The following is a 26,962-nucleotide window of genomic DNA, read 5'->3' as shown; positions in this document are numbered from 1 at the left end:
TATCATCTCAGGGAGTTTTTCCTTGCCACTGTTTTGTCAGGCTTGCTCATCAGGGATAAATGTTAGGGATAAATATTAATACATTTTTTTACTTTAGAATTTTCTATACTTCTGTAAAGCTGCTTTGAGACAGTGTCCATTGGTGAAAGAACTATACAACTAAACTGAATTGAAGTTGAATAAAAATATGTGCATGCTGAATGACCCATTGCAGATGTAATCTTCCTCAACTGTCATAACAATCTCCACTTAGCTGGGAAGGTTTCTCACTAGATTTCAGAGAGTGGTTTCATGCTCATGAGGTATTTTATGCGCTCGTAACACTGGAACATTGGTAATTAGGTCAACTTCGCTGCCATTGTTTTGACAAAGCAGTATTTTGACTTAAATGAGCATGGCGGTGCAGCAATGTTCACTTGCAACTCTGTGTAGAGCTTCACAGATTTTTTTATCCTGTGATCCTCTGGGTTCTCTAGTTTATATATATATATATATATACATATATACAGTCTATATCGCCAAAGTTCGGGACACGCCTCCAAATCACTGAATTCAGGTGTTGTTTTTTAGGGGTTGGACTCGGCCCCTTGGTTCCAGTAAAAGGAACTCTTAATGCTTCAGCATACCGAGACATTTTGGACAATTTCATGCAACTTTGTGGGAACAGTTTGGGGATGAACCCTTCCTGTTCCAACATGACTGTACACCAGTGCACAAATCAAGGTCCATAAAGACATGGATGAGTGAGTTTGGTGTGGAGGAACTGGACTGACCTGCACAGAGTCCTGACCTCAACCTGATAGAACACCTTTGGGATGAATTAGAGCGGAGACTGTGAGCCAGACCTTTTCGTCCAACATCTGTACCTGACCTCACAAATTCGCTTCTAGAGGAACGGTCAAAAATAATATAGATAGATAGATAGATAGATAGATAGATAGATAGATAGATAGATAGATAGATAGATAGATAGATAGATAGATAGATAGATAGATATAAGTAGGTAGATAGATAGATAGATAGATAGATAGATAGATAGATAGATAGATAGATAGATAGATAGATAGATAGATAGATAGATAGATAGATAGAGAGATAAGTAGGTAGATAGATAGATAGATAGATAGATAGATAGATAGATAGATAGATAGATAGATAGATAGATAGATAGAAACTATAATTTTAAAATAAAAAGTTATTTTTTTTTAGAAATATTTTATTATTATATAATATATATTAAGAATTTTTAGTCATTTTCCAAAAAAAGGACATTATTTGCAATAAAGTAAAAGTAGAGTGCCAGAAAGGATTTTTAAATAATAATAATAATAATAATAATAATAATAATAATAATAATAATAATAATAATAAAATCCTACAGAACAAACCGAAACTCGTAGTAGGATTTTTTGACAAGGAAAATAAATGAACAAATAATAAACAAAACTATTTCCCACGCGTCACCTGTGCTCTTCCGTCGACTTTTTTCTTTCCTTTTCTTTCCCTTTTTTAAGCGCGTGCGTCTCTCTCTCTCTCTCTCTCTCTCTCAGTTATTTTGAAAAGTGATCCGCGCGCGCCGCGGAGCCGCAGCTGTTCACGAGCCATGAGCGGAGGAAGATGACGGATTCATCGGTCGCGGAAGGACACGTTAAAGTCAGGGAAGGCAAAAAGGCGAGTAAGCTTCGTATATTTTAAAAAGCGAAACAAAACACTGAGACCGAGATAGACTTCATTATCGTTTTTTGGTTTAATCTTGAGACCATTTATTTTCTCCCCCGTGTGTGTTTTGTTTATGCTCCACAGTGGAAAACTCGGTGGGTAGTTCTCCGTAAGCCCTCACCGGTGGCGGGTATGTAACCGTTAAATCCGATACTGCGGCCCTCACATACATAGCTTGCAACTATCTACTTTTAACTTTTATAATTTATGCATACTATTTTAAAATAAAATAGTCAATTTTCCTCTAAAAGTGGACTTCTGTACTGTTACAGTGTAAAATGTTACAGTAACCGGTGTAACACAATACACCTGGTATTGCTCGCAGGCTCGCGTGCGTGTTTATATCTCGGTAAATTGGTTTATTAAATATATATATATATATATATATATATATATATATATATATATGTATATAAACTGTGCAGCTTCTATTTATAAATAAACAGTTAGATGAAGTATTTCCTTGTGAAGAAAGACACAAGGAAATAGGTTCGAGTTTTAGTTTGTTTTCTGCTTTCATGCTCAGCTTCCTTCTGCAGGAGTTGACTTAGCATTATGTTATATATTCAGCAGATACCCTTGGACCACTTGCTTATATCATGTTCCCCCATTCACAACTTTGGCTCTCCCAGTTTAGATCACCATGTGTTGAATTACATTTAAAGGCACAGTGGCTGTGTGTTTGAATATTTTTCGATACCAATAGAAGAACCCCGATGCCTGGTACTGATCAGATGCTGATGTTTTCTTAGTGACTTGGTGTGAAAACAAAATGAAAAGAGCAGGCATCATGAACCTGAGGCCAAATTCTCACAGAGCAAACCCCAGTTTGGGCCAGACCTGTCAAACTAAACATCTCAACACCTCCTAGACCTTAACACACACTCCCTAACTCTTGGGCATCACTCACTGCTTCACATGGCATGCATTAGCAACATCCAAATACAATGATTGGAAAGAATTCTTTCATAATTATGCATTTATTATAACACGTCTTCATCCAAGTGTCAAGGTGTCAGACTCACCTGGTACCATCTCCTCAGCTCGTCAGACGACCTTTGTGAGGTTGAACTGGGACGTGTTAGAGCAGGAAACAAAAATGTGACCCAAAAAAAAAAATAAATGAAAATAAATAATTAAATAAATCACTGCCTGAGATGATCAGCGGAATATTGCATATGAATTCTGAAACAGTTGATCTTAAAATAAAATAATCTAATATATATATATTTTTTTGCTTTATTTCAGCCATTGAAAAGTCAAGCATTACAGATATACAGACTTCATCTATTCTCCCTTTGTAGTATTTCTTACAATATAAATGGTTCTCTACATCGTAGCCGCATTCTCTTCACTTACGTTTTCTCTTTATTTGAGGCATTTAAAGGTTATTGGATCTTCACAATTGCAAAGTATTTTTAGCTTAATTTGTGTTTGTGATTGTGCCAATAACTGTCCTGCTGCTCCTCCTCCACTGAAAATGTGCAGAGAACTACAGTATATTGCAAAAATGTTTGGGACACCCCTCCAACTCATTGAATTCAGGTGATGTTTTTTAGGGGTTGGGCTCAGCCCCTTGGTTCCAGTGAAAGGAACTCTTAATGCTTCAGCTACATACCAAGACATTTTGGACAATTTTCATGCAACTTTGTGGGAACAGTTTGGGGATGACCCCTTCCTGTTCCAACATGACTGTACACCAGTGACCAAAGCAAGGTCCATAAAGACATGGATGAGTGAGTTTGGTGTGGAGGAACTTGACCTTAACCTGATAGAACACCTTTGGGATGAATTAGAGCGAGCCAGACCTTCTCGTCCAACATCAGTGCCTGACCTCACAAATGCGCTTCTAGAGGAATAGTCCAAAATTCCCATAAACACACTCCTAAACCTTGTGGAAAGCCTTCCTAGAAGACTTAAAGCTGTTATAGCTGCAAAGGGTGGGCCAACTCCATATTATATTCATGTGCATGTAAAGACAGACATGACAGTTTTGGAATGGCTCAAAGTCTCCGCTCTAATTCATCCCAAAGGTGTTCTATCAGGTTGAGATCTGTGTAGTTCCTCCACACCAGACTCACTCATCCATGTCTTTATGGACCTTGCTTTGTGCACTGGTGTGCAGTCATGTTGGAACAGGAAGGGGTCATCCTCAAACTGTTCCCACAAAGTTGGGAGCATGAAATTTTCTAAAATGTCTTGGTATGTTGAAGCATTAAGAGTTCCTTTCACTGGAACTAAGGGCCCAAGCCCAACCCCTGAAAAACAACACCTGAACTCAATGATTTGGAGGGGTGTCCCAAACCTTTTGGCAATATAGTGTAGCATGGGGAAGCATCACTCGTGCTCCAGTGGGGCAATCCTCTGTCAACCCTGTAAGCAGCTTTCATTCTTTTTGTGGGTGTTCCCATATTTTTTATTTATTTAAGTTTTTATATGCAAATATGTAAATAAACCCCATAAAGTTGGGCACATCAGTTAGTTGCATGTGTCTGAGTGTGTACAAATGTGTGTGTGTGTGAGTGTAGAGGTCACACTCCTGATGTAGCTGTTGTGACAGCTGTCTGTGGTCAATACGTGTGAACGGAAGGTGGTGCGGATGAGAGAGTGATGTTTTGACAGTTGCTGCGTTTCATGGAAATGGGACACTTTACACCTGTGTTATTTACTCAGATATTAAAACCCCACATTCCACTCATTGCTAATTAAGCTTGCATCAAAGTGTTTTATTAGCCTAAATAACAAAGGTGCATTATAAATATATTGCCAAAGCTTGTTTCTCAGTTTCTTTCTTTTTGCCAGACTGCCTGGTGTTGTTGGTGTCTAAGGAGCGTAGTGCGAAGGAGCGGACCAGCATTGTTCTGGATCGTATCTGTGGTCTGGAGGCAGGAGGGAGCAGTGAAGGAGTTGCCTATGCTCTGACAATCCTCAGCCTGAATCAGATTGTTCAGTTGGGATTCGATAGTAAGGAGGCCCTACTGGCCTGGGACCTTCGGCTACGCTATTATCTAGGGGAAGGTGAGCATGAATGTGCGCTGGCAACAATATGTATTTTCAGTGATCGAATGGTATTCATTCATAAAAATGGCTGTCCTTTTCAAACTGCGTTCAGATTTTTAATATTTTTTGAATCCAAATGTTCATAGTGTTAATATGACATACAAAGCAAAACCCTGTTCTCATACTAGGGCATGTACACTAACCAAGAAAATCTAATCTTGTAGTGCAAGTCTGTCTTCCTCAAGGTTAAACATACTGTGCATTCTGAGATGCTTTTCTGTTCACAGTGGATGTATAATTTAACATAGCCTTCCTGTCAGCTTGGCCACCTCTGACCTCTCTCATTAACAAGCCATTTCTGCACACAAGACTGAAGCCCAATGTGTTCTTCTACTGTTGAAGCCTTTCCACCGCATAGTTCAATGTTTTGTGCATGCTGTGATACTTTTCTACTCACCACAGTCGTACAGATTATTTGTATCGGTTACTACATTCTTCCAGTTTAAAACAATCTGGCCATTTTCCTCTGACTTCTCTTATTAATCTGTAGAGGCTGTTGTTATTGAAATTCTAGGGAAATCAGCAATTTCTGTAATACTCAAAGCTACAGGCACCATGCTACAGTCACCGAGATCACATTCCTCCCCATTCTGATGTTTCATATGAACTGAACTGAAGCTCTTAATCTGTATTTGCATGATTTTATGCATTGCGCTGCTGCTACATGATTGGGTATTTGCATGTATGAACAGGAATACGGGCATTTCTGTTAAAGTGGTTTCACTATGCAGTGTATACATAAAATGATCCGTTCCCCATGACTGGATCACTCTAGTAGTGTTTCACTTGCTGTCAATATTCCAGTTGTTGTCCACAGCTGCCAACTCTCAAAGCCAAAATACTACGTACAGTTTAGCACGTTGATGATCCCATTTCTGCAATGTTGACAGCTTTCCACACTTGCGCTTAGCTAGCCCATTTGAGTATCGCATTCAGACTGAAACAATGAGACTAGTACAGTTATTACAGTACAGTTTCTAATCCCACCTGTGGACACAACGTCTTTATTCAACACAGTTAATTCAACCGAACAACCGATGGAATACGTCACTTATTTGCGTTATTACATTATAACATGATTCAAAGTTACAATAGTAACATGCAGCATGTGAATTGAGTAAACGTGTTCGGCGCAGGCTTATGTCAAATGAGATTAAAACGATTAAGTGTGATTATTCAACGTACAGAGAGATAAAGAGTTTGTGATCTCAGCAACGTTGTTGAAAATAAGAAAAAAAATGCATATGTTATAGATCAGAGTAATTCTTTACTGAGTAATTCTTTACAGAGTAATTATTTCTCTATAATACCGTCATTGAGCCTGTTAAATTGGAATAACAAGAAATAGAAAAGCAAAAAGAAATTTTTTAGAGCAGATGACGAAGATAAAGAGAAGTATTTAGTGTATTGTTGCACCTTAGCCAACGAAGTTCTAAAAACAGCTTACAAATTGTTTATGGAACAATACACACGAACAAATGTATAGTAATGTGTTTAAGCTCAAAGGTGCCCTTAAGCAGTAGAGAGAAGTCTGTTAAATGGCAGGCTTTGATGTGCATTACCATCATTAGCCTCATAAATCAAACAAGCAAATAACCCAATGTGACCTGTGTGTGTGTGTGTGTGTGTATGTGTGTGAGTGAGTGGAGGTGGAGGATTTGCAGTTACTATACTGAGGGGGACTGGCACAGCATGCTGTGAAGTCACCTGCTTGCTGTCACTGTGTGTGTGCATGCATGTCTTGTGTGTCTGTCTATCTTGAACTTTGACTCTTTGCCTCATTGTTTTGATTTGTGGCCCTTCATTAATCTGTATCTGACTCAGTGCTGACAGGGTTCAACCTGCCCCAACATTCCTGTCTAAAGTACCCCTTGATGTACATAACCCATAGTGTAATGCACAAATAACTTCACACAAACCATGCGTAGATTCTTTTAACCTCTCCGCACTAGATCCTTATCTCAGTTACCCGTACATGACGCTTGCGTTAAAGTGCCAAGTATTGGAAGAATACTTTCCTGATTGCTTCCAAAAAATGAAGATGTATCGCTTGGTGAGTGACGAATGAAGGCAAGAAATGCTTACAGGTGTCATCAAATTGGCTTAGGGAAAAATTATAGTGATAGCTGAGTTTTCAACACTTTAACCTTTAATCTTTGATCCTGTTAGAGGAAGATAATGGCATCATATGTTGCAGATACATTTCCTATTTACTTTTATGTATAAATTCTGAACTGATTTTGTTGTTTGTGTATTTTTGAACACATAGTGCAGCGAGTTGCGACCAAAGATGGTAGATGACACATTGAGTGTGACTATACCTTTTAAGTTCACCTATAAGCAATGAGTAGGAAATCTAAATTTCCTCAAGCTCCATTTATTTGGCTCTATTTTCTGCACGAGGCAAGATCACGCTAATTGATTATGCAAGCAAACTGCAGATCTATCGTTAGCACATCTTTCTCATACAGTCTTACATGTTAGTGTTATTGCAGATCGATATAATCTCACAGCCTGAAAATGGCTTTAGGAAAATAATAAGATTGATCAAAGTAGCTAATGTTAGATCACTTGAACATGAAGACATGTGGTTGCCAGTTTATATTTCCACTTCAGAAGATCATCTAGCATCAAGTTAGCCTGAGCTCCACCTAAACTAAACTAGCTGTCTTTTTTTTCTGTTGTAGTTCAATTGTAATTACCAGATTGCTCACATATTCTCTCAATGCTTTTTTGCTGTCTCAGCCATGTGTCATGTCTTGTGCCTTACAGGCACAAACAAAAAACATGAAGCTCTTTCTAATCTCTTACAGATATGTTCTTAATTTTTATGGTCTATTTTGTTCATTGTTATGAATTAACTTCACATTTTCCTCAGAAACATGACACAAAGAAAAAAAACACCTGCAAGGAAAAGTTCTGTGTGTTATCACACTGAGACAAGTGTGATTCATTACTAATTAGATCAGTGCGCTTATTGTGAAGTGTGTTTTAAAGAGACTGATAAATACCCTCAACCCATCTGTGCTGCAGATGGGTACTGAGTAATGGCTTCATTCTATTGAGCAATCATGTGTGTGTGTGTGTTGAAATATCTCAGCATGGGAACAAGTCCCATAATTTTATTTAGGTAGAGTTGTCAGATCTGTGTGTCTAAGGTTGTCTTAAATCATAAAATCATAAAATCTTAAATCATCACTATATGGCTAAAAGTTTGTGGACACCTGACCGTCATACCTATACGTGCATATTGCACATCCTAATCCCTTTGCTTATATAACAGCCTCCACTCTTTTTGAAAAACTCCCCAGTAGATCGCAGTTGTGGAGATTTGTCCATTCAACCACAAGAACGTTAGCCAGGTCATAAGTCGGCATTCTTGTTCATCCCAAATGTGTTGGGGTTGAGGTTATGACAGGTTACTTGAGGTCTGATGATGACTATTCCAGCCATGAAAGCTAATTACAAATGATGGATGATGGATTATGCTCGGCAGCAACATACACTTATACTTAGTTATTTAGTAGACACTTTTATCCAGATGGACTTGTGAAATGTGCAAAGTTGAAAGTGTAGCAACAGAAAGCCTTCAACACAAATCAGCAAGGATTCATAACCTGAAAAGAAAGCGAAATGTAAGTGCTAGAGTGGTCTGACCGCATAAGCAACATACAAAAAACATGCAACATCAGTCAAGAACATCACAATCTAGGAGCCTAAGTAATAATACAATTAATACAAAAAGCATGTGAATGCATAGTGAGTGTCATGGGAGTGGATATGAGGATGTGCTGATACACTGTGTCAAAAGCTGCAGTGAATAGTGAATATGAGGTTACTGTTATTTCAATGTTATACCACCCCCTATTGAGAAACGTGAAAATTGCTACAAAATCTCAAAATCATGTAACGTACAGTATCTATCCACCAAATTTGGTGTCGATATCATGCAAAAGCGTTGCAGATATATTGTCTCGTGCATTTTGGCATCTATGCCATCACATACAGTGTTTTCTGGTTCAGTCTGTGTACCATCTCAGTCCAGTTTCATGAAGATTGTGGTACACACTATCGAAATGGTCTCATGTACTGTGGTGATTAACTAAATGTCATAGTTAACAGGCCCGAATTGTTCAGCTAAAGGTGAGGAATCGGCATAAAGAAAAGCAATACTTTCTATTTCTACAATGTTTAGATTGAAAAGGGTAACACTGCACTATAATGTCAGCATCAGGCCAAACAGGCTCATTTCTCTTAAAGGACACCTCTAAAGGGAATAGCAGGAAAGCTGTGGAAGTCGATCTGTTTAAGAGCTAGACAGGTTAAAGGTCTGATGCAGTACCGCTGCATTGTGCTGTCTAGGTAGAGTTGAATTCCCAGTGAAGGCATTACCACCAGGCAATCAATAGCATTCTGAGAAATGTAGGAAAATGTTTCATAATTGAAAATAGCTTAAGTTGTTGCTGAGGAAGGTTACAAAGTAAAATGTGGACACCATTAAAGGTCATTTTCAGGGTGGATTTTTCATTTTTCTTCCTCTTTATTACATTTTCTTATTTACTTTGTTTCTCTCGCTCAGTCTCTCTTGCTTTCCCCTTCAGTACACAGTTTTAAGGTGACAGTCCTGCCTGGTACTAAGCTGGAAACTGGTCTGGCCACACTTCATTTGTGCAACAACCTGCTCGTCATTGCCAGGGACGTCCCGCCTGTTATCAGCGGCCAGTGGAACCTCCTGGACCTGCGCAGATACGGGCCAGTCCCCAATGGCTTTGTGTTTGAAGGTGGCACACGCTGTGGATACTGTAAGTATGCACGGCTTATCAGTGTGTTATTGAGTCATCCTTGTGACAGTTCCAAAAAATCAGACAGAATACTGGGGACCAGTAGTGTTTATCCACATTTTTTTTATTATTCAAGCTTGCAAAAGTGTAAAGATTCAGTTATGTCAAACAAGGCACTGATATGGGTGTTAGGCAGAGGTTCATGCACAATGATTCTGTCAGTATGGATGCAGGTATTTTTAATAAATTGAAAGGACATGAAGCAAAATACTTTTTAGACTTCTCGTGTTTGTTCAGTGTGTAATGCTGTACAGATGTTTAGAAAAGAAACAGTCATAATGTATTTGTGCTTGTACAGTGTGAGTGTATGGTATGTAGCACGGTTGTCTTTTGTGAAACCTCTTTGACATGCAGGCTTTCTTACAGTGCCAGTTATTTTCATTACCGGTAATATGAGTCAGAATGGGTTTTTTAATGCTACAATAACCAGTAGGTCTATTTTTGACCTCGTGCTGTCAAACTTGACATTTGACTGAAAAATGCTTTCTTTTTCCTTTACCAACGACTTTCCAAAGCTTTTTGGATCAATTTAAATAAAATGTAAAAATAAAAAATAAAATAAAATGAAGTCAAAATGATGTCGAAATGATGTGTGTTCTTCAGTCTGGGTGGTCTAGCTGCTTAGTGAATGTATGTCTTCCTGCTGACCACCAGCCTAGGGGAGGTCACACACATCCATCACACATGAGTAAATCTAAACATCTATCCACCCACTGACCGACACATGCTCACTCAAGGCCACCCGTCACCCAAAGTACTTGTGAAGTGTGAAGGCTTTTCTACCTGCACGATAGAAGTGATAGAAGCAGACAGTCATATATTCCTACTTTCAATATTTCGAAATGCCTCGTATTTGCAATGTTTGATTAGTAATAAAATTTAGTACATGGCACTAAACTATTGTTTTTAAAAGGAATATTCCTGTGTTTTTAACCCCTATCTGTAGTGTATGGGTGATAATTAGTGACCAAGATTTGTCTGTGTGTATAGGGGCTGGTGTGTTCTTCTTATCCTGTGCTGAAGGGGAGCAGATAAGTTTTCTGTTTGACTGCATTTTGCGTGGTATCTCGCCCTCGAGAGGTCCCTACGGAATCAAACCACTTCTGCCAGGTGTGTGTGTGTACTGGGTACAACTGTTAATGGCTGTGACTGCTCATTAGTTCAACTTCATAAAAATGCAGTGTGCCATTGCATTATTAATGAGGAGAGTGTCAAATATTAATAACCACCATACAGTTTAATGATGACATTATGCTGTTTGTCGGTTGTTTGTGCTTTCTAAGTCATTATGCATGTTCCATCTGAGGCCAAGCTCATGGTGTTTTTATATTCAGTTGTGTAACAGTGGGGGTAATGGGTCATGTGCATGTGTTTGTTCAGCTAGCTCATTAGAGGCTAACAAGTGTGTCGCTGGATCACTCAGCTAAGATTTGTGGGTATTCCTGTTCTCACACTTTGCGCTAACCAATCAGATGTGAGCTCATCAACTATTCTTACACTCACAGACAGAATAAATAGTGAGTGAGAAGAAGGCGAGGTGGGGGCTAAAGTCACATCAGCGCCTCCAACACACTTAATCACTTGTAGAACATAGTATACCGTTCCTCCCCTTCTTCTCCATCTCTCCCTCTCACTCTCTCATTTTTACACCATCCACACTCTACTTGCTGAAATAAAAGCAGCTCTCTGCCTGGTTTTTATGCAGTCATTGACTAGAAACATAATCAGCAACAGATGCATTGGCTTTGCAAATTTCACACACCGTTCTCAGTAACTTCTCCTTGGAATCAGTGTTGGCTTTCTCATATGACAAAGAAAAATATTTCCTAAAAGTTGCTTAAATAGCCTTTATTTGCATTGTTGTTCAAAGATCAACAGCCTCTCTCTCTGTGTTTTTATTTGGCTGCATGCCATCAATCCCACATGCCAGGCCTATTAATAGTAGTTAAATGCTAGACAAACACAGAGGCGTTTGCCTCAACACCCCACCCTCTACATTCATCTCCACTGGCTCTGCAGTACAAAAATACACTGCAAGAGGGCAGCATTACAATAATGTAAAAAAAAAAGTCTATAACAGGTATAACAGATAACACATTGATTATTGTATTGCATATTTTCGTTTGTACTACATCACATTAATAGTGGATTTTTATTCTATTTATCAACTGCAATCTGCATGTTAATAAAAAATTAACCTCATTGGCATGAATTTCATGCTGTTTATCCTTAAGTGTTTCCCTCTGTTAATTGTTGAAACTGCAGATGTTGACAGTATCAAAATAAGCTGAAGGCGCAGCATCTCAAAGTACATAGATTAAGACTGTGTGACTTGATTCTGTGCAACTCTCAGAGCCTAGTGCCAGTGTAGCATCAGCAGAGGAGCGATTGAACCAAGAGGCTGAAGAGTTGGAGAAGAGGCTCAGTTTGCTTTCTCATAACACAGGTGCTTGTTTTTCTAGGTATTAAAAGTTAAATCAGGAAAAGAGACTGAAGTTATGATTGTTGGTTTCCAGGAAAGTTTATTTAGTCTGACACTCTTTTTCTGTTTGTTGTGGAAGCGTCCACCTCCAGTTTCAGTTCTTCAGTAGCTGGAGATGACCGCAGCATATCTGGGTCCTCTGACTCAGAAACTAGCCACTCAGATTCCAGTATCGGCAGCCGTCTGACCCTGTGGGTGGAGACGGTTCCCACCACCACAGCTGAGTCCACTCGAACGTCCTCTCATGGAGAGGAGAAACTGCCAGTTACTTCAGCCAGCGGACCCAGACTACCGTCAAAGCCAACAATTCCACGAAGGCTTCAGGAAATTGGCCGACAGAGCTCCTCAGACAGTGGCATTGCCACAGGAAGCCACTCGTCCTATTCTGGCAGCTTTTCCTCCTACACAGGAAGCCTAGACACAGGGAGCCCCAAAGAGGAGTATGGCACTCTGCTCAGCCTTCCGCCGTTCTCTAGTCCCGAAAAGCACCGGTGTACTTGTCCAGTCAGCCACACCCATGAGTATCAAGTGCCATCATCACTACGCTACCTATATGACACACCCCGCAGTCTTCTTGAAGAGGGCAAAGAGCAGAAAGATGCTTTAGCCAGTGAACAGACTGAGGAAACAGTTACAGAGCAGACTGAAGCTTCAGCAGCTGCATGCTCTGTTCCTGAATCTTCCAGAGACTCGGGGGCTCAGGGTTCGTCCAGCACGGACACACACTCTGACTGCCTAATTTGCTGTCCCCATCTGACATCATCTAGAATGCTCTTCACCACCTGCCCCGTGTGTGGTGGCTTAAAGGTACACTACCATGACACATGACATAGAATATCAAGCAGGACTCAAGGTAAATTATTTTAGTGATTATTGCTTTAAACTCACTTTAGCCATTGTTTTTGCTATCAAAATATAACACATTTCAAGCCATAATCCAAATTAGAAATAATTCATTTTAGTGTTTTTTTCTGCGCTTGTACTCCAATCATTACAGTCTTGGCAGATTAGGTAGAATGCCCATAAATAGGTTATTTTGAGAATCTTGGCCTGAGCTAAGTTGGCTTTTTTTCCAAGGCTATTTGTTCGCTCTAAACAAATCTGTCTCTCCTGCCTGATTTGCTCAACATTTGTGCAGTGAACTGGTGCAATTTCTGTTGTCTCAATTATTTGTTGATGTCTCTAATAATCTCATAGTTAAGATTGACATGTTATATATACTTAGTAAATAAAACATTTAAAAAAAAAAAAAAAAAAACAGCAGCCGGGATAAAGGTAAAAGCGGTAAAATGGGCTTCTACAAACTTGACCTCCCTTTTGTTTCACAAACTTTGTAACTGAGAGCTCATGAATGCGATGAGTGAGCTGAAAGTGGCTAGCTTGTACACTTGATGAGGATCAAAGTGAAAGCAAGCTCGAAACCACTATTTTGAAGAGGATCAGGGATCAGTTTCTTGTTGCTTGTACGTAAATAAAACTCTCTGGGCAAACAGCCTGAATGATGAAAAGACTGATCATATTTCTTCTGGATTGTCCAGTTCCTCTCCCGTCTCTTCAAAACTATGCTAAATTGTTCCACTGATTGCTTGACTGATATTTCTTGCACCCAGTATTCTCAGTATAGGCTCTGGGTGTTTGTAACCATGACCAGGTTTAAACAGCTACCAAAGGTAACTTAGTTTAGTTACCAAACTAACAAATCTAAATTGAATGGATAGCGTAAAGTAAATAGATAAAGTAAACCAAAAATGTTTAATTTGCTTAATGATTACTTTCTTGAATGCGAATAATTATATATTTTAGTTTAAAAAAAAAAGAAAAATGTGTGAGTGATACCCAGACTGAGAGGCTAAGGGCTGGGCAGATAGTGGTGTCATGTTGCGTTTAGAGAGGCTTACTCACAGGCACTACAGCAATTCTGACATTCAAGGACAGGGCATTAGAACCTGCTGTCAACACACTCTTGGGATTTCAAACTTTGTAGCAGTGTATGACAAGTTCATCCCCATTGATTTGTGTTAAGTGTTCATCCTGTAAGATAACAAGACCAAGATGGCTCATTTGAAAACTTCACCACAGAAATAGTCTAGTTACTTCAGAAAGCCTTCAGTCTTCCAGCCTTTCAGACTGCATAGCAATGTTAAGATGCACCGATGTTCAGCAATATTTTCTCATTGCAACATGGGCCGAATATGATGTCGGTGTTTTCTTCTGTAGCTTCCTAGATCCAATAGACACCGCTAGAAAGAAGATTGAAAAATGATTTAATATAGCTGATACACATGAGCTGCTAGTGGATAGAGCTGAAGGTACATCATGAGCATATTTGAAGCAGGAGATATACGCATCTTTGAACAAACTGTGACAGTTCTAGTCAAAAAGAGAATAGTGTGGTATAGCAATTACAGCAACGCACACTCATTTTTTTCTTTCTCCCTTACTCCCGCACATTAGCTCAGCACAGTTTATTGTGCGCTTTGCATCTTCATTTGAAGACACCACACTTGAACGCAGATTCTTTAAAAGATAAATGATAAAATCTGTGAAGAGAAAGAAGTATTACATTTCTACATCATCATTGTTCTGCTGTGATCAGAAAAGGTGTAGTAAAAGGCTTCTCACATTTCTTTGTGACTCACTGCTGTAATTCAAATTTGTTCAAAACCAAAAAATATAAATCTGAAATCCATAGTATATCTGTGGGGAGGTGGTCCATTCTCCCATAGAGAGCTTTTTCATTTCATGGTGGCTAAACTGTATATGTTCATTGAGTTTACAGGCAACGGTCATTATTATCACTTAATCTTTTTTTGTTATTGGACTGCATGATGAAGTTCCCCCCGATTAGAATAAATGCATTTCTCTTTTTTGAAATTCTGTATATTAAATACAAAAATATTGCATACTTTACAGCATTTTTGTCAACTAACACTACTATAGAACTCTAAACAATGCATAATTATATAACTGCAATGCAATGTTAATGATATTAATGAGATAAGCTCAGATGTTCATAGCATCAATCACAAGTATCAATCAAAAGAGATGCCCAAGTTCATGAAAGGTGATGAAATTCTGTATGTTTATTTATTTTTTTTTTTTTACTGATTATACTCACTGTTTGGCTTAATATGCCTTTCAGGCCCTGATTTGTTTAATTCCATTCAGGCAAATTTTAAGTAAAGCAAAAATAGATAACCACTGGTTCAATCCAATGGTGCTTGCTATATGTGGGAACAAGGTGAATAATTTTATAGTGTGTCAAAGAAATTCCAAAGCTGTAGGGTTGATGCTTAGTTTTCAGTACCTGGAATCAATGGAACAAACTCTTTTGAGGGTCGACTTAAATATCAACTGATTTCAGAACAGACTTGATCGCATGTGATATATTAAAAATATCTTATGTGTGCTGTGAATATTGATAGCATTTTGATAATGCTAATAATTCCTCGTAAGCACATTATTACATAATCCAATACTGCTGACATAAGTTGCATTTTTGCATTTGTCTTGTGAACTAATCATCAAATTAAGTCCATGTTCATTCACTTTTAACACAAGTTGTTATACCGTTTTTTTTGTCCAGAATAGTTTCATGACATCAACAGCATAATATCATTTAAAGCATTTCCAAACTATAGAGAAGATTTTGTCACATTCGCCCGCCAGCAAAATTTCCATCAAATGCCACACCAGACTTCACAACGCTGTCGAAATAATTGATAAAGCAATTTATTGCAGTTAAACTAAACTTTTTTTTATCAGCTGCCCTATTGAGTCGCTCACTTCCAAAGCTAGCAGATGCAGTGCAGAATGTGGAGACAGCATCTGGCCAGATGGAGCCTGTGTAAACAGAATTTAATGTGTTAAAATATACTACAATATTTTCCATCTAATCTTTATATTACCACAGCTGTATGGCATGTGCTACAGACTGGAATTTTAACACATATTGAGAAGACAGAAAACGTGTGAAAACTCAAGTTCGCTTATAATGGATGTTAACTTCCAACAGTAAATGTTTTAGTTTCTTATGGAAATTAAAATCACCTCTTAGACCTATATTAGACAGGAATTGAGCTTTACAGCAAAGTGTTTCTTTCCAGCAGCGTTAACTAATTTGATGATTTCTGTTCTTGAACAGAGAGCACCCCTACCTCAGGCAGGAGCTTCACTACAGCATGGCATGCCAGGTAGGACATTCCACATGCTAAACAGCTATGAACAGCTGCACTGTAAAGCTAATGTAGTTTAAATAGGTTTTGTTTCCCAGAACATTCAGAAACATTCAGCACAATAAAATTTATTCATTCAGTTTAACCATCATGCTGCATTTACAAGAACATTTTTCACAGTCCATCCACTTCACACCTCTATGTCTTTATTTTACTGAGAACATTGCTAACAGATACAGTACCATGCACAAACTCATGGCAATGCAAGTAGATTATGCTGTTCTCCATTTAAAACGTTTTCAGACTGGTTAATTTTTACTGAACTTTTCAGGTAACCGTTTCAAATTCGCATAAAATTAGCATTATGCTGCACAGTTTGGTTCATGTTACTTTATTATGTTTATTTGTCAGTTTATTAGGTACATCTAGCTTACATTCACACTCGCTGGGCCTTTTACAAGGCACATCTGCCATAGGGGGACCATGGGTAAACATGGCATGCAGAGAAGTGCTACAAATCAGTCCTCCCATGAACTAATTACGCACTGCGGTTTGTCTGGTTATGTACCCAGAAATAACATTCTCCCATCACAATCAATATTACATTGTATTACATTTAACAGCAAAGCAATATGTGTTGGGTTTTTTTTTTTTTTTGGTTCGAATTTTCTAGTCCCATTTTTTTCCAAAGTTAAAGGCATGTGCTTATGTTGATGGTAGTGGCCTAGATGCTAGTGGAATATCCTGTCTCAGAGGCATAACTTCGGAGGCATAATTGAATAGGCATAACTTCGGAGGCATAATTGAATAGCACACCCAGAAAATCAACTTAAGCAACTGTGTATCCCATCTGTGAATACACATATCTTCCCCCATAAATATTGTCAAAAGTTTTGGACTTAAGTTGAGATAAGATTAATCCCTTGCAAGTGAAATTTACCTTGGCAGAACAGTGCAAGTAAGAGGAGTAATATGACAAAAATCCTAGGAGCAATGTAAAATGTAAAATAGAAAAAGCATAGCATGAATAAATAAAAACAAACAAGCAATGGAAACAATAACATAATAAAATTAAATAAAATTAGCTGCTGTCCTTAATGATTAGTTTCAGAACAGCCCAGCAATTGTATTCCTACAAAGCACCCCTATATGTAACTGATAGGGGTACTAGTAAGTTGGGTGTACCTAATAATTAAAGAAACTGATAAATTTTCATGCATAACAATGATTGTTAGTAATCTGATATAGTATGTATGAAACAGCAGGTAAGTAGAAGCTTTTTAAAGGTCCCATTCTCAGAACATCAGATGTTACTTCAGCAGGTGGAAAATCAACTGGTCTCATCAGTGATGCATCAGCTCATGCCACCAATTTGGAGTGGAATCCGCAAAAAGATTTGCCATCACAAGGCCTTTCATTCACAAGATCAGGGACTGGCAACAAGTTGCAGGAGGGAAGCTCTAAGAACTATATAGACAGTCTGTCTGATCTGTTAGGACATTATTCTCCAGGGAGGACTCACACCATGTCAATTAAACCAAGCCTGCCTGATCCAGTAGAGCTTTATAGTCCTCCAGGGAACAATAGCCTGGGATCAGCCCAATCTGGTTCATACATCCCGATGGCCTCAGCATTAGCATCACCTCAGTGCCCTTCACTTTGCCAAGTTTATCCCACCATTCCTTCCCACCATACCTCTCGCTCAACGATCTATGAGAACTGCCTACAGTGTAGAAAAGGTCAGCATGGCTGCATGTTGCCCAAGGTTGTTCCTCCAGTAATTAGTAGCTTGATCCATCCGTCTGGACAGAAGAACACTGGTGGGCAGGGTCACTGTCCGGTTTTCCAGGACCTGAGTGCTAGTTCTTGGGGATTAAACTCAAAGATCCCTCATGTGGAAGAACCATCTAATCTTCATACACTCAACTCACAGCCACCCTTACAGCTCAGTAATGGAGAGACAGCAGTGGGAGGTAAGGGATCAACCAAGAACCTCAGCTAAACCCAAACTGGGCACTCTTGTAGTCTAACCTAAGAGAACAAGCACTCACTCCTCATTTGTATTGTTTTTCAAGATCTTTCCTGAACATTTTCTTCTCTTTTGTGTTTGTTTCTCTCTGACAAAATAATAAAACACCTTTTCCTCTTGCTGGCCATGTGCCCTCTTCCTTTCTTGACCTGTTTTCCTTCCTTATGCCTGCTGCTTTTACCTCCTCACCACCCCATCCCCTTACATCATTTTTTTTTCTTGTACTTGCTGTTCTGGAGTTATGGATGGTTAGAGGGAATCTCTGGCTTGTGACATAAACCTTAAAATTAAGTGATGGTGGCAGTTATTATTTTAAAATGATGTGTGGTAAGCACAGTTTTGAGTAATGGTACCCCTTAGGCTAAGGCATTTTGGCAATCTAGATAGGGCTGCCATCTGAAGCAGCAGCCCACAGACTGCTAGACAAATGGTACAACTATATTCAGACAGAAGGCTTAGCTGACTCTTTAGCATATATCTCAACCTACGTTCTCAAGGCAAGGCTAAATGCATAGACTTATATGGAAAAGGATTAAGCTAATCCTAAGCATGTGCTTATTTAATATATTGACTGATCTGTGCACAAAAGGTCACAAACTACATGAACCTGATAATCACTACATGTAGGCCACAACTGGTCTATTTGATTGAAGTCATATTGGCAATCCCAGATGCTGCTCAGGGTTACAGTGATTCCCAGATAACATTACTTGCTCATGTTCATGTGCATGCATAATATCAAGATTGTCCATCAAATTGCATTTTGTCTTTTCCTGTCCAGATCAGAAGCAGAGAAGTCATGCAGAGAAAGGGAGAATGGATCCCGCCTATGAGATCATGGAGGGCCAAGCCACAGACAGGAGCTCAGAGGTTCAACACTGAATGAGATGCAGGGTCTGGCACTGCCTTTGACAGGCTGTGATAGAGAGAGAGAGAGAGACAGACAGAGAAGGCGAAGGAAACAGAATCGTGTTTGTGATATCTTAAGTGTGTAAGCTAGTTAGAGCTTGTGATAAACCCAGTGTTCTGAACAGAGTGTGTTGTGTAAGAGATTGGACAAAGAATTTTCACACCCTCCTACAAGACAATCGTAAAGAAAGAAGGCACTCATACCGACACATCTCTCTCTCTCTCTCTCTCTCTCTCTCAACATCCCTAAACACTTAATGAACACACAGGGAATTTCTGACTGAATTAACCCTGTTTGGAATGAAACCCTTAGTATAGCCTAAATACATAGTGAGGTTTTCAAATGGTAGGTTTCCAAATTCAGTGGATATCATTCTTAATTGAATTACAATTTATTGTTTTTAATTAATTTATTTTAGTCATACTATTTTCTGGTGATTTTTCCATACAGCATGTTTGTTACTGCTTTCTCTCTTTTATAAGATTTAAATGTCTTCAATATACAGCAAACAATATTTGTCACCCAGTGACATATGTGACTTTCTTTCAGTCAGATGAGAAGACCAGATATGAGCTGATGGGCAGCTCAGGGCAGCAGAGGGGCACTGACGAACCTGAAGGTGAGCAACCACACATTTCCTCTGACATGGAAAAACAACTCAGATGTTGCCTCAGATGTCAATACAGCTGCTTCTCTCATACATACATTTTGTTTTGTGGTACACAAGTTACAGTTCTGTAGGTTACACAGTTATGTAGGTTAAGATTAAATTAAGGTTTGCCTATGCATCAGTTTGAATCAAATACTTGTGTTTTACACGTGTGCGTTTTTGTTTTTTTTTCTCACAATTTTGGATTGATCCAGACTCACATGTGAAAAGGTGTGAAAGTGCTCATAGGCGTATTTTTTAATAGAGTATAATCTTCAGTCAAATTGGACAGAATTCACTTCTGGTACGGCTCCAGAGGAACATTTCCTTGGTTTATGAAACAGCCAGTATGCCAAAATCTGTGTACTTTGTGTCTGATTAAGGGAAGTCTTTATGACTGTTTGTGAAGAAATCTCTTTACTCAGAACTGGGTTCTTTGCTGAATAAAATTGATCTCACAAAAACATTAATGCCAGCAATAGCATCCTCAGCTTTAAAAATGTGAGAAACTGACTGTCAGCTGATAGTGGTGCCAGGGGTATTTTTCTTTCAATTTATCTCTACATAAAGAGAGCACTTGCCGCAGCACTTGAATCCTTTAGTCTGTCCAGCTGTCTCACTTCCTCATCTGTTCACTCTGCTGAAACAGATCAGCTTCCAAAGCTTCACTTTCATGCTAATACCGCCATCAGCACCGTTGCACTTGTCATCTCATATATCACCAACTAGCCGAGCAGAGTCTCTTCCATATTGCTGCATTGCATTCTGGAAAAGTTCTCCACTGTGTCTGTGTTGAATTTCCCATTACTATAACAACTGAAATAAAAGCACTTGCACTTTTGCTTTTAGGATGGAAGACAACTAACTTTTCACTGAAATAATGAAAACACGTCCCAAATATTTCAATGTAAACACAATTAATGTCTAAACTCTGTTTAAGAGTTTCTCCTAGCACTATGTGATGAATTGCTTTCATATGCATGGGTCAGTCTAGAACAAAAGCCATGTTAAACATTGTAAATCACTCCTTTAATTCAGGAAATGTCAGGTGACCAAAGAATTATTTAGATACCGTGCAGCAAACCTTCACAGCATTTTAAGGTGGGTTTGTTTGTAAGTGTTTCTGTAAGGTGTTGTGTTTCATAGGTCACTAGGTGGTTCTAGGTGATCTACTGCCTGTCCAGTCAGTAAGAAGACAGTTGCAGCATAAACCAGACTGTAATCAGCCAGACCCATTTTCTTCTTGCTTTACTCTGTTCTAGTCAAATCAGTGACCATGTTTCAAAAGCACATTGGCATATTTCATTTACTATTCGACTAAAAGAGGAAGAAGTGAAATGTTACAACCCCTAAGTGTTAATAACACCTAGTGTGCCTTCCACGGTCAACTTGACTATCCACCTCTCTGCCAGCCTGATTTAATCCCTCCCTACTCACACCTCCTGTTTGTTTCCTGTGTCTCATTCTCTGAGAAAAAAAATTCCCCCCCAAAAATTGGGCTAGCAATGTTGAGAGTTGGTCACAGATTTCAAAATAATAAAGAAAAATATTCTTCAAAAACATTTTCAAAGGATAAATAAGTCTTAATAAATAAATCAGATTGCTTCAAAAATAAAAGAGTTCCTTGTGAGGCAATATTTTTCTACACAGCCATGCAGTAATACTTGAAAACTTCACTTAGGCCTGCATTTGGATGTTCCCAATGCTCTTCTATAACACATTCATTTTCCTAAATTTGTGCTAGACATAGCTTTAATAATTAAGAACATTTTATATCTTACACCATTATACACTAGACCGGTATCAACCATATTTCTTCATTTGTAGCAAATCGAAAGTGTGGTTTTTCTTTTGGAATTAGTGTAACATTCCTCAACATTAGTGTAACAGTCAAAAGCTTCACCTTGTGACTGATACTATGTGAACAGACTGAACAGGATTTGTGCTATGTGTGTGTGTGTGTGTGTGTGTTTGTGTGTGTTAGCTAGTGGGGGCAGAAGGGTTATAAGGGAAACACACTGTTCCATAATGTGATACTTAGAAAGCCATTTTGTCATTAGAATGTCCTGTCTCAAACTCCCAAACAGCATCACAGAGATCAATTGATCTTTTGTGTGAGGAGGTGGCTGATATGGAAGCCATAATGTTTTACAAGATGATCAATAGATGTGTGTATAGTGCAATAACAACATAAGGACCTAAAAAATGGTCATAAAGAGATCTGCCTACTCCCCAATTGTGTCATTATTCTGCACTCACATGCCTGCTGAACTGTCATTAGAGAAGGAGAAGAAAGAAAAAAAATGTTGCCTCCATATACCACTTTTTTTCAGGCGGGAACCCCTTTCTGTATGAAAGGAAGTTATAGGCACACTTAATTGTGTATTAATTGTACATTGTATATTATATTAACAGACTTTTAAGATGTTAAATGAAGCATATGGGTAAGCAAATGTTAAATGAAGCATACCCACCCACTTACAGTTGTAATCTTGCTTAACACTGAATTTAGACTATGTGTTTTAAATTAAAATTGTCTCGTTGATGGTAATTGAATCGAAGGATTCCAATTCTTCCAGTTCTTCATTAGCAAAGACTTGATATATAATTCCATCGAAATCTATATTATATAGCTAGTAAATTACAATATATCTGTCTCTGTCTCTCTCTCTTTCTCATTGTGTGTGTAAGTCATCAGCCAATTCACACTTTAAGTATGTATGGATGAGTGCACCTGTCCTAGTTGATGCATCAAGATCATTTCTGTTGATCTGTTCATTGATTTTTCTGCAGACAGCTTATCATCTCTTATAACAATGATGACTCAGTATTCTCACTTCAGCAGTTTGAAGCCTGTTTGAAGGCTAAGTTCCAGTTGAAAAAGTGATCTCTAGTAGAAGAAATCCAAATATATTAATATATAAGTAATCTGCTAGGCCAGGTTTAACTGTGACATATTATAGGTTCATGTATGTGATGATTATATTATCACAATATGCTATGTCCATATCATGTATTTTTATGTACATATAAATGAGGATCCAAGACGTTTAAGGTCCTTTAAATATATATTTGTTTACAAAAGAGTTTGTATTGCTTCCAGATGGCTCAGGGCTGAGTGAAAGGCCAAGAGGAGGAGCAACATATGTAAATATTCCTGTCAGCCCAACATCCAAAAAGCATCTACACTATATGGAGCTGGAGCTGCAGGAGCACGGTGGCACTGTCAGAGGTGAGAGCACACAACATTTGACCTGCAGAGGGTTGTTGAAGCTAACACAGATGTTAAAATGTGGGAAATAGCTGACGGGCAACTCTGATTACGGGTGATTGAATCATTTTTTGTGAGAAAATTTGTAACATCTATCTAAATAAACTTCACCCACCATAACCGCCCAAAAATAAAAGAAATGTATGAGCAAAATGCAATCGATAATGTCAAAATATTTTTTGTTTCATTCAAATAATTTCTAGACAATACTAATTTTTAGACATAAACATGACTCTTTTGGAAACGGGTGTCATTATAGCTGCTTAGTTTTCATTTCAGACTCTACATAATTTAGGCTATACTACATTATTTACATGGGCTTGCATTGCTACAGAACAAAAACAATCACGTGACCTAATTGCTAAAATATTCATACTTGGAACAGGTCATTCACTTAAAAAGTTTATTCACTTTGCTGACATGTAAATTGCCTTACACTGATAAACCCAAAATGATGTTGAAATCAACTACTTGTATGCATGGGAAATAAGGGCAATATAATCAATAAACCCAAAATGATGTTGAAATCAACTACTTGTATGCATGGGAAATAAGGGCAATATAATCAATAAACCCAAAATGCTAGGTCATGCAAGTCATTCCATTTCTTCTTCAGACCCATGTGAAGTGCTTACTAAATACAGCATCAGAGTAGGGTTTGACCAGGATAGAAAAGTGCTTCATATTCTCAAGGGCTCTCCTTCTACCCCCAAAAGCCTTGTTGGAATCGATTTATCTGTAATCTTATTCCTCACATTTGTTGCCTTGGCTACTGGCAGCAGTAGTGACACAGAGGAGTGAAGCACAGTGCTGTACAACCCTTCTCTGTCACACTAGGGGATCATTATTAGCTCATGTGAGGTTCATTTATTGCTACAGTGATAAGCAAGACATGTACTTGAATAATCAGGACTAACAGTACCTTCGCAAATGGTCCTATTTAGGGAAGAGTGTAATATATGAAAATTTGAATTTTGTAAAAATTTAAATAATGTCTTAATTACAGCAGCAGTTTGAGCAAAATCTAAATAAACCATGACACACCAAACCTCTTAAGGATAAGATTCCTCACATCTTGAGTTAATTTAGTTCTACAGGTCTTGTAGATGTTCCCACACAAGGTTTTATTTATTTTATTATTATTATTATTATTATTATTATTATTATTTTTAAACTATTAATATACAGAAAGTGCATAATTGGAAATGATTTCTGTCCCATTAAAAGGGGAATGGTGTCTTGCACTGTCAGTAAAAGAGGGCTTTTTTGTCCCAATAGTGAAAGAGGTGTGGCCTGTGTGCCTGGCAGTCTTAGTGAAAGAGGTGTGGCCTGTGTGTCTGGCAGTCTTAGTAGAAGACTACTCTTTCACTAAGACTGATAGGCACACAGGCCACACCTCTTTCACTAAGACTAACAGGCACACAGGCCACACCTCTTTCACTAAGACTACCAGGCACACAGGCCACATCTTTTTCACTAAGACAGTCTTAGTGATAGAGGTGTGGCCTGTGTGCCTGTCAGTCTTAGTGATAGAGGTGTGTCCTGTGGGTGAATAATTTCCATAATTGTCATTTGCCTAGAATAATTAATATAAATGAACCCTTAAATAATATAATTAATTGTCATGTGGTTTTAATCACAATTTTATATTTTATGTCTATTCTGCAGCAAAAGGCACCACTAAATATGCACAAATTGACATCACTGCAACAGAGACTGCACACAGAGTGGGCACCCAGCATGCACTGGGCCGAGAGGCAGGACTTCAGAAACTGGAACAGTGGAAAAAAGGAGGGGCACCACAGTGATGACATCATTTATCACCTCAATAATAATAATAATAATAATAATGAAGCCATACCTCTTTACCATGATAACAGCAATATGAAGAAAAAGAGAAAAGTGTTGGGCAAGTGTCTCTCGGAACAGAAAGAGTGTGGAATATTAACTGCTAAGAGTGCCAAGACTCTTCCTCGTGTTAGAGATTTGGACACCATACAGGTCCGAGTTAAAGGCTTCAGCTCCACTTACTCACAGGCCAAGCTAAACCAAACTGAACTGGTGGCATACGTACAAGAAAAACTGATTGAACTGATTCTGTGGTCGCCGAAGGTCCAGTTTCATTAGCTGGTGTTGTGTAGCTATGAGACTGTGATCATGTGGGTTTTGTTGTGTGGGTGTGTGTGTGGGTGGGTGTGAGTGTGATAATTTGAGCATTAGAGCTGTGAGGACAGACCGTGTGAACATGGCTGATTATAGATGAGTCACCACACTCTCAGCTGCCTGCAGCAACATGTCTCCTATTAATTTGCTTTAAAATTCACCATTAATCAATTACATACACTATTGTCCTTTAATCAGGTAGTGGACATCTCTGACCACACACCAGAGCAGCAAACACGGCACAGCAAAACATTTAAGCAAAAAATAACTGGACAGATCCATATAAGGCAGCATGCTCATTGTGTAGACAGAGGCGTAAAAGTTAACTCCAGCATTCATTTTGCTGTTTTCCTGGTCATGAAAATAGCAACAATATTTATAATCCCACTCACAAGTGCCAGTGCTGCAATCTTATTCCTTATTTTTGTATTTATGGCTATGGTAATTGGCCATTCTTTTGAATGAAGGGAAATTGTGCATATACAATCTTGGGCATTATTAAATATTCAGACGAGTTTAACCAGCTTTTGAATACTGTATATTTCTTCTCCTTTTATCGGCTTTATACTACTGTTTTATAGTACAATTAAAACCGAGAATTGGCTTTCTAGTAGTATTTATTGTGTATTTGTTCACCCTTAGTCACTGTGGAACTTTAGTCCTTAAAGGACCCCATCCCCTAGGGTCAGTTTGATGAGAGAGCCACATGTATTCACAATAATCTCTGCGTTTTTCATCAAATAGCTGGCATTTATATTCTGATTGGGTATCACACTCATGACCTGGGAAATTTTGGGTCATCATGGAATACATGGGAGGTTAGCAAAGATTACATCAAATATGAGAACAGGTCTGAAAATGTCTAAGCAGGCTGCTAAACCTTTGGTGTCTTGTATCTTCTGATTGTCTGATGCAGATGCAGAATTCACTATACCAAGTACATGATATGTTCATGCAATATATTAATTTCTACTTTTCTAGTTCTATTACTTTATCCTATTATTTTTTTTTTTATATTAATATTTCTGGTGGTGATTATTTGTCATGAATTATATTTTGATCATGTTCCTATCAGTAAATTGTTTTGTAAACAAATATATATCTCATATGAATAGTCGTACGTTGAAATTCACCCTGTCAATAATTTTTTTAATATTTATTTCTCCAAAGATTATATATAATTGAGACCATTGTCCTGTCAGTTTATTTATCTAAGATTCAAGCATAAGCACCATTTTAGTTGAAGAATTATATTACAGGAAACATTACCTATCTGAACCTTTTTTGGAACTGACACATTTATGCAATATACATAAAAAGTAGGGCCTTCTAAATAAATGTTGGGAAATTTGGAATGGATTGGAAAATGTTTTCAGATTGCGTATGCAGGTTACTCATTATTAAATATCTAAATAAACTTAATCTGCATTTTGGAATATTGGATATTTCATCTTTACTTTTGTTTTTTGTTTTTTGTTTTAAGCTGTTTTATAATTTTTAGTTCCCCCTTTACATGGCTTTAATTGTTTTACAGCTTTTCTTCAGTTTAGTGCTTCAAGCATCTCCATCACCTAGGGTCTGTTTAAAAAGGAGGCACACTTGTTCAGGACAATCTCTGCTCCTTTCATTAGTGTCACACAGCTAGCATTTATATGCTGATTGG

The 26,962-nt window shown here is 38.2% G+C and overlaps 1 protein-coding gene across 4 annotated transcripts; it reads left to right on the top strand.

Moving 5' to 3' along the window:
* The first annotated feature begins 1,574 nt into the window (after nt 1-1,574).
* On the top strand, nt 1,575-26,687 carry LOC131348897 (protein Dok-7-like). Of its 4 annotated transcripts, XM_058384124.1 has the most exons (13): nt 1,575-1,671; nt 1,804-1,849; nt 4,522-4,737; nt 9,381-9,581; nt 10,611-10,730; nt 11,974-12,066; nt 12,182-12,909; nt 16,247-16,295; nt 17,597-18,250; nt 19,088-19,176; nt 19,766-19,835; nt 22,969-23,097; nt 24,805-26,687. In XM_058384124.1, the coding sequence occupies exons 1-13, from the start codon at nt 1,618-1,620 to the stop codon at nt 24,942-24,944; spliced, it is 2,589 nt and encodes an 862-aa protein (XP_058240107.1). In that variant the 5' UTR covers nt 1,575-1,617; the 3' UTR covers nt 24,945-26,687. The 4 variants fall into 4 exon arrangements, with proteins under 4 accessions (XP_058240107.1, XP_058240108.1, XP_058240110.1 ...); XM_058384125.1 differs by lacking the exon at nt 11,974-12,066; XM_058384127.1 differs by lacking the exon at nt 17,597-18,250.
* The last annotated feature ends 275 nt before the right edge of the window (nt 26,688-26,962 follow it).

This window comes from Hemibagrus wyckioides, linkage group LG29, assembly GCF_019097595.1.
Source record: "Hemibagrus wyckioides isolate EC202008001 linkage group LG29, SWU_Hwy_1.0, whole genome shotgun sequence".
In the NCBI taxonomy this organism is placed as follows: Eukaryota; Metazoa; Chordata; class Actinopteri; order Siluriformes; family Bagridae; genus Hemibagrus; species Hemibagrus wyckioides.
The sequence above is the reverse complement of the archived record's forward strand: the minus strand, read 5'-3'. Positions and strand labels throughout refer to the sequence as shown.

Bases quoted from the DNA above. Each gene is read 5' to 3' on its own strand.
- LOC131348897 (XM_058384124.1), top strand. From the start codon at position 1,618: ATGACGGATTCATCGGTCGCGGAAGGACACGTTAAAGTCAGGGAAGGC. The intron at 9,582-10,610 runs GTAAGTATGCAC...CTGTGTGTATAG, and splicing joins TGGCACACGCTGTGGATACT to GGGCTGGTGTGTTCTTCTTA. The intron at 16,296-17,596 runs GTAGGACATTCC...ATGTTACTTCAG, and splicing joins ACTACAGCATGGCATGCCAG to CAGGTGGAAAATCAACTGGT.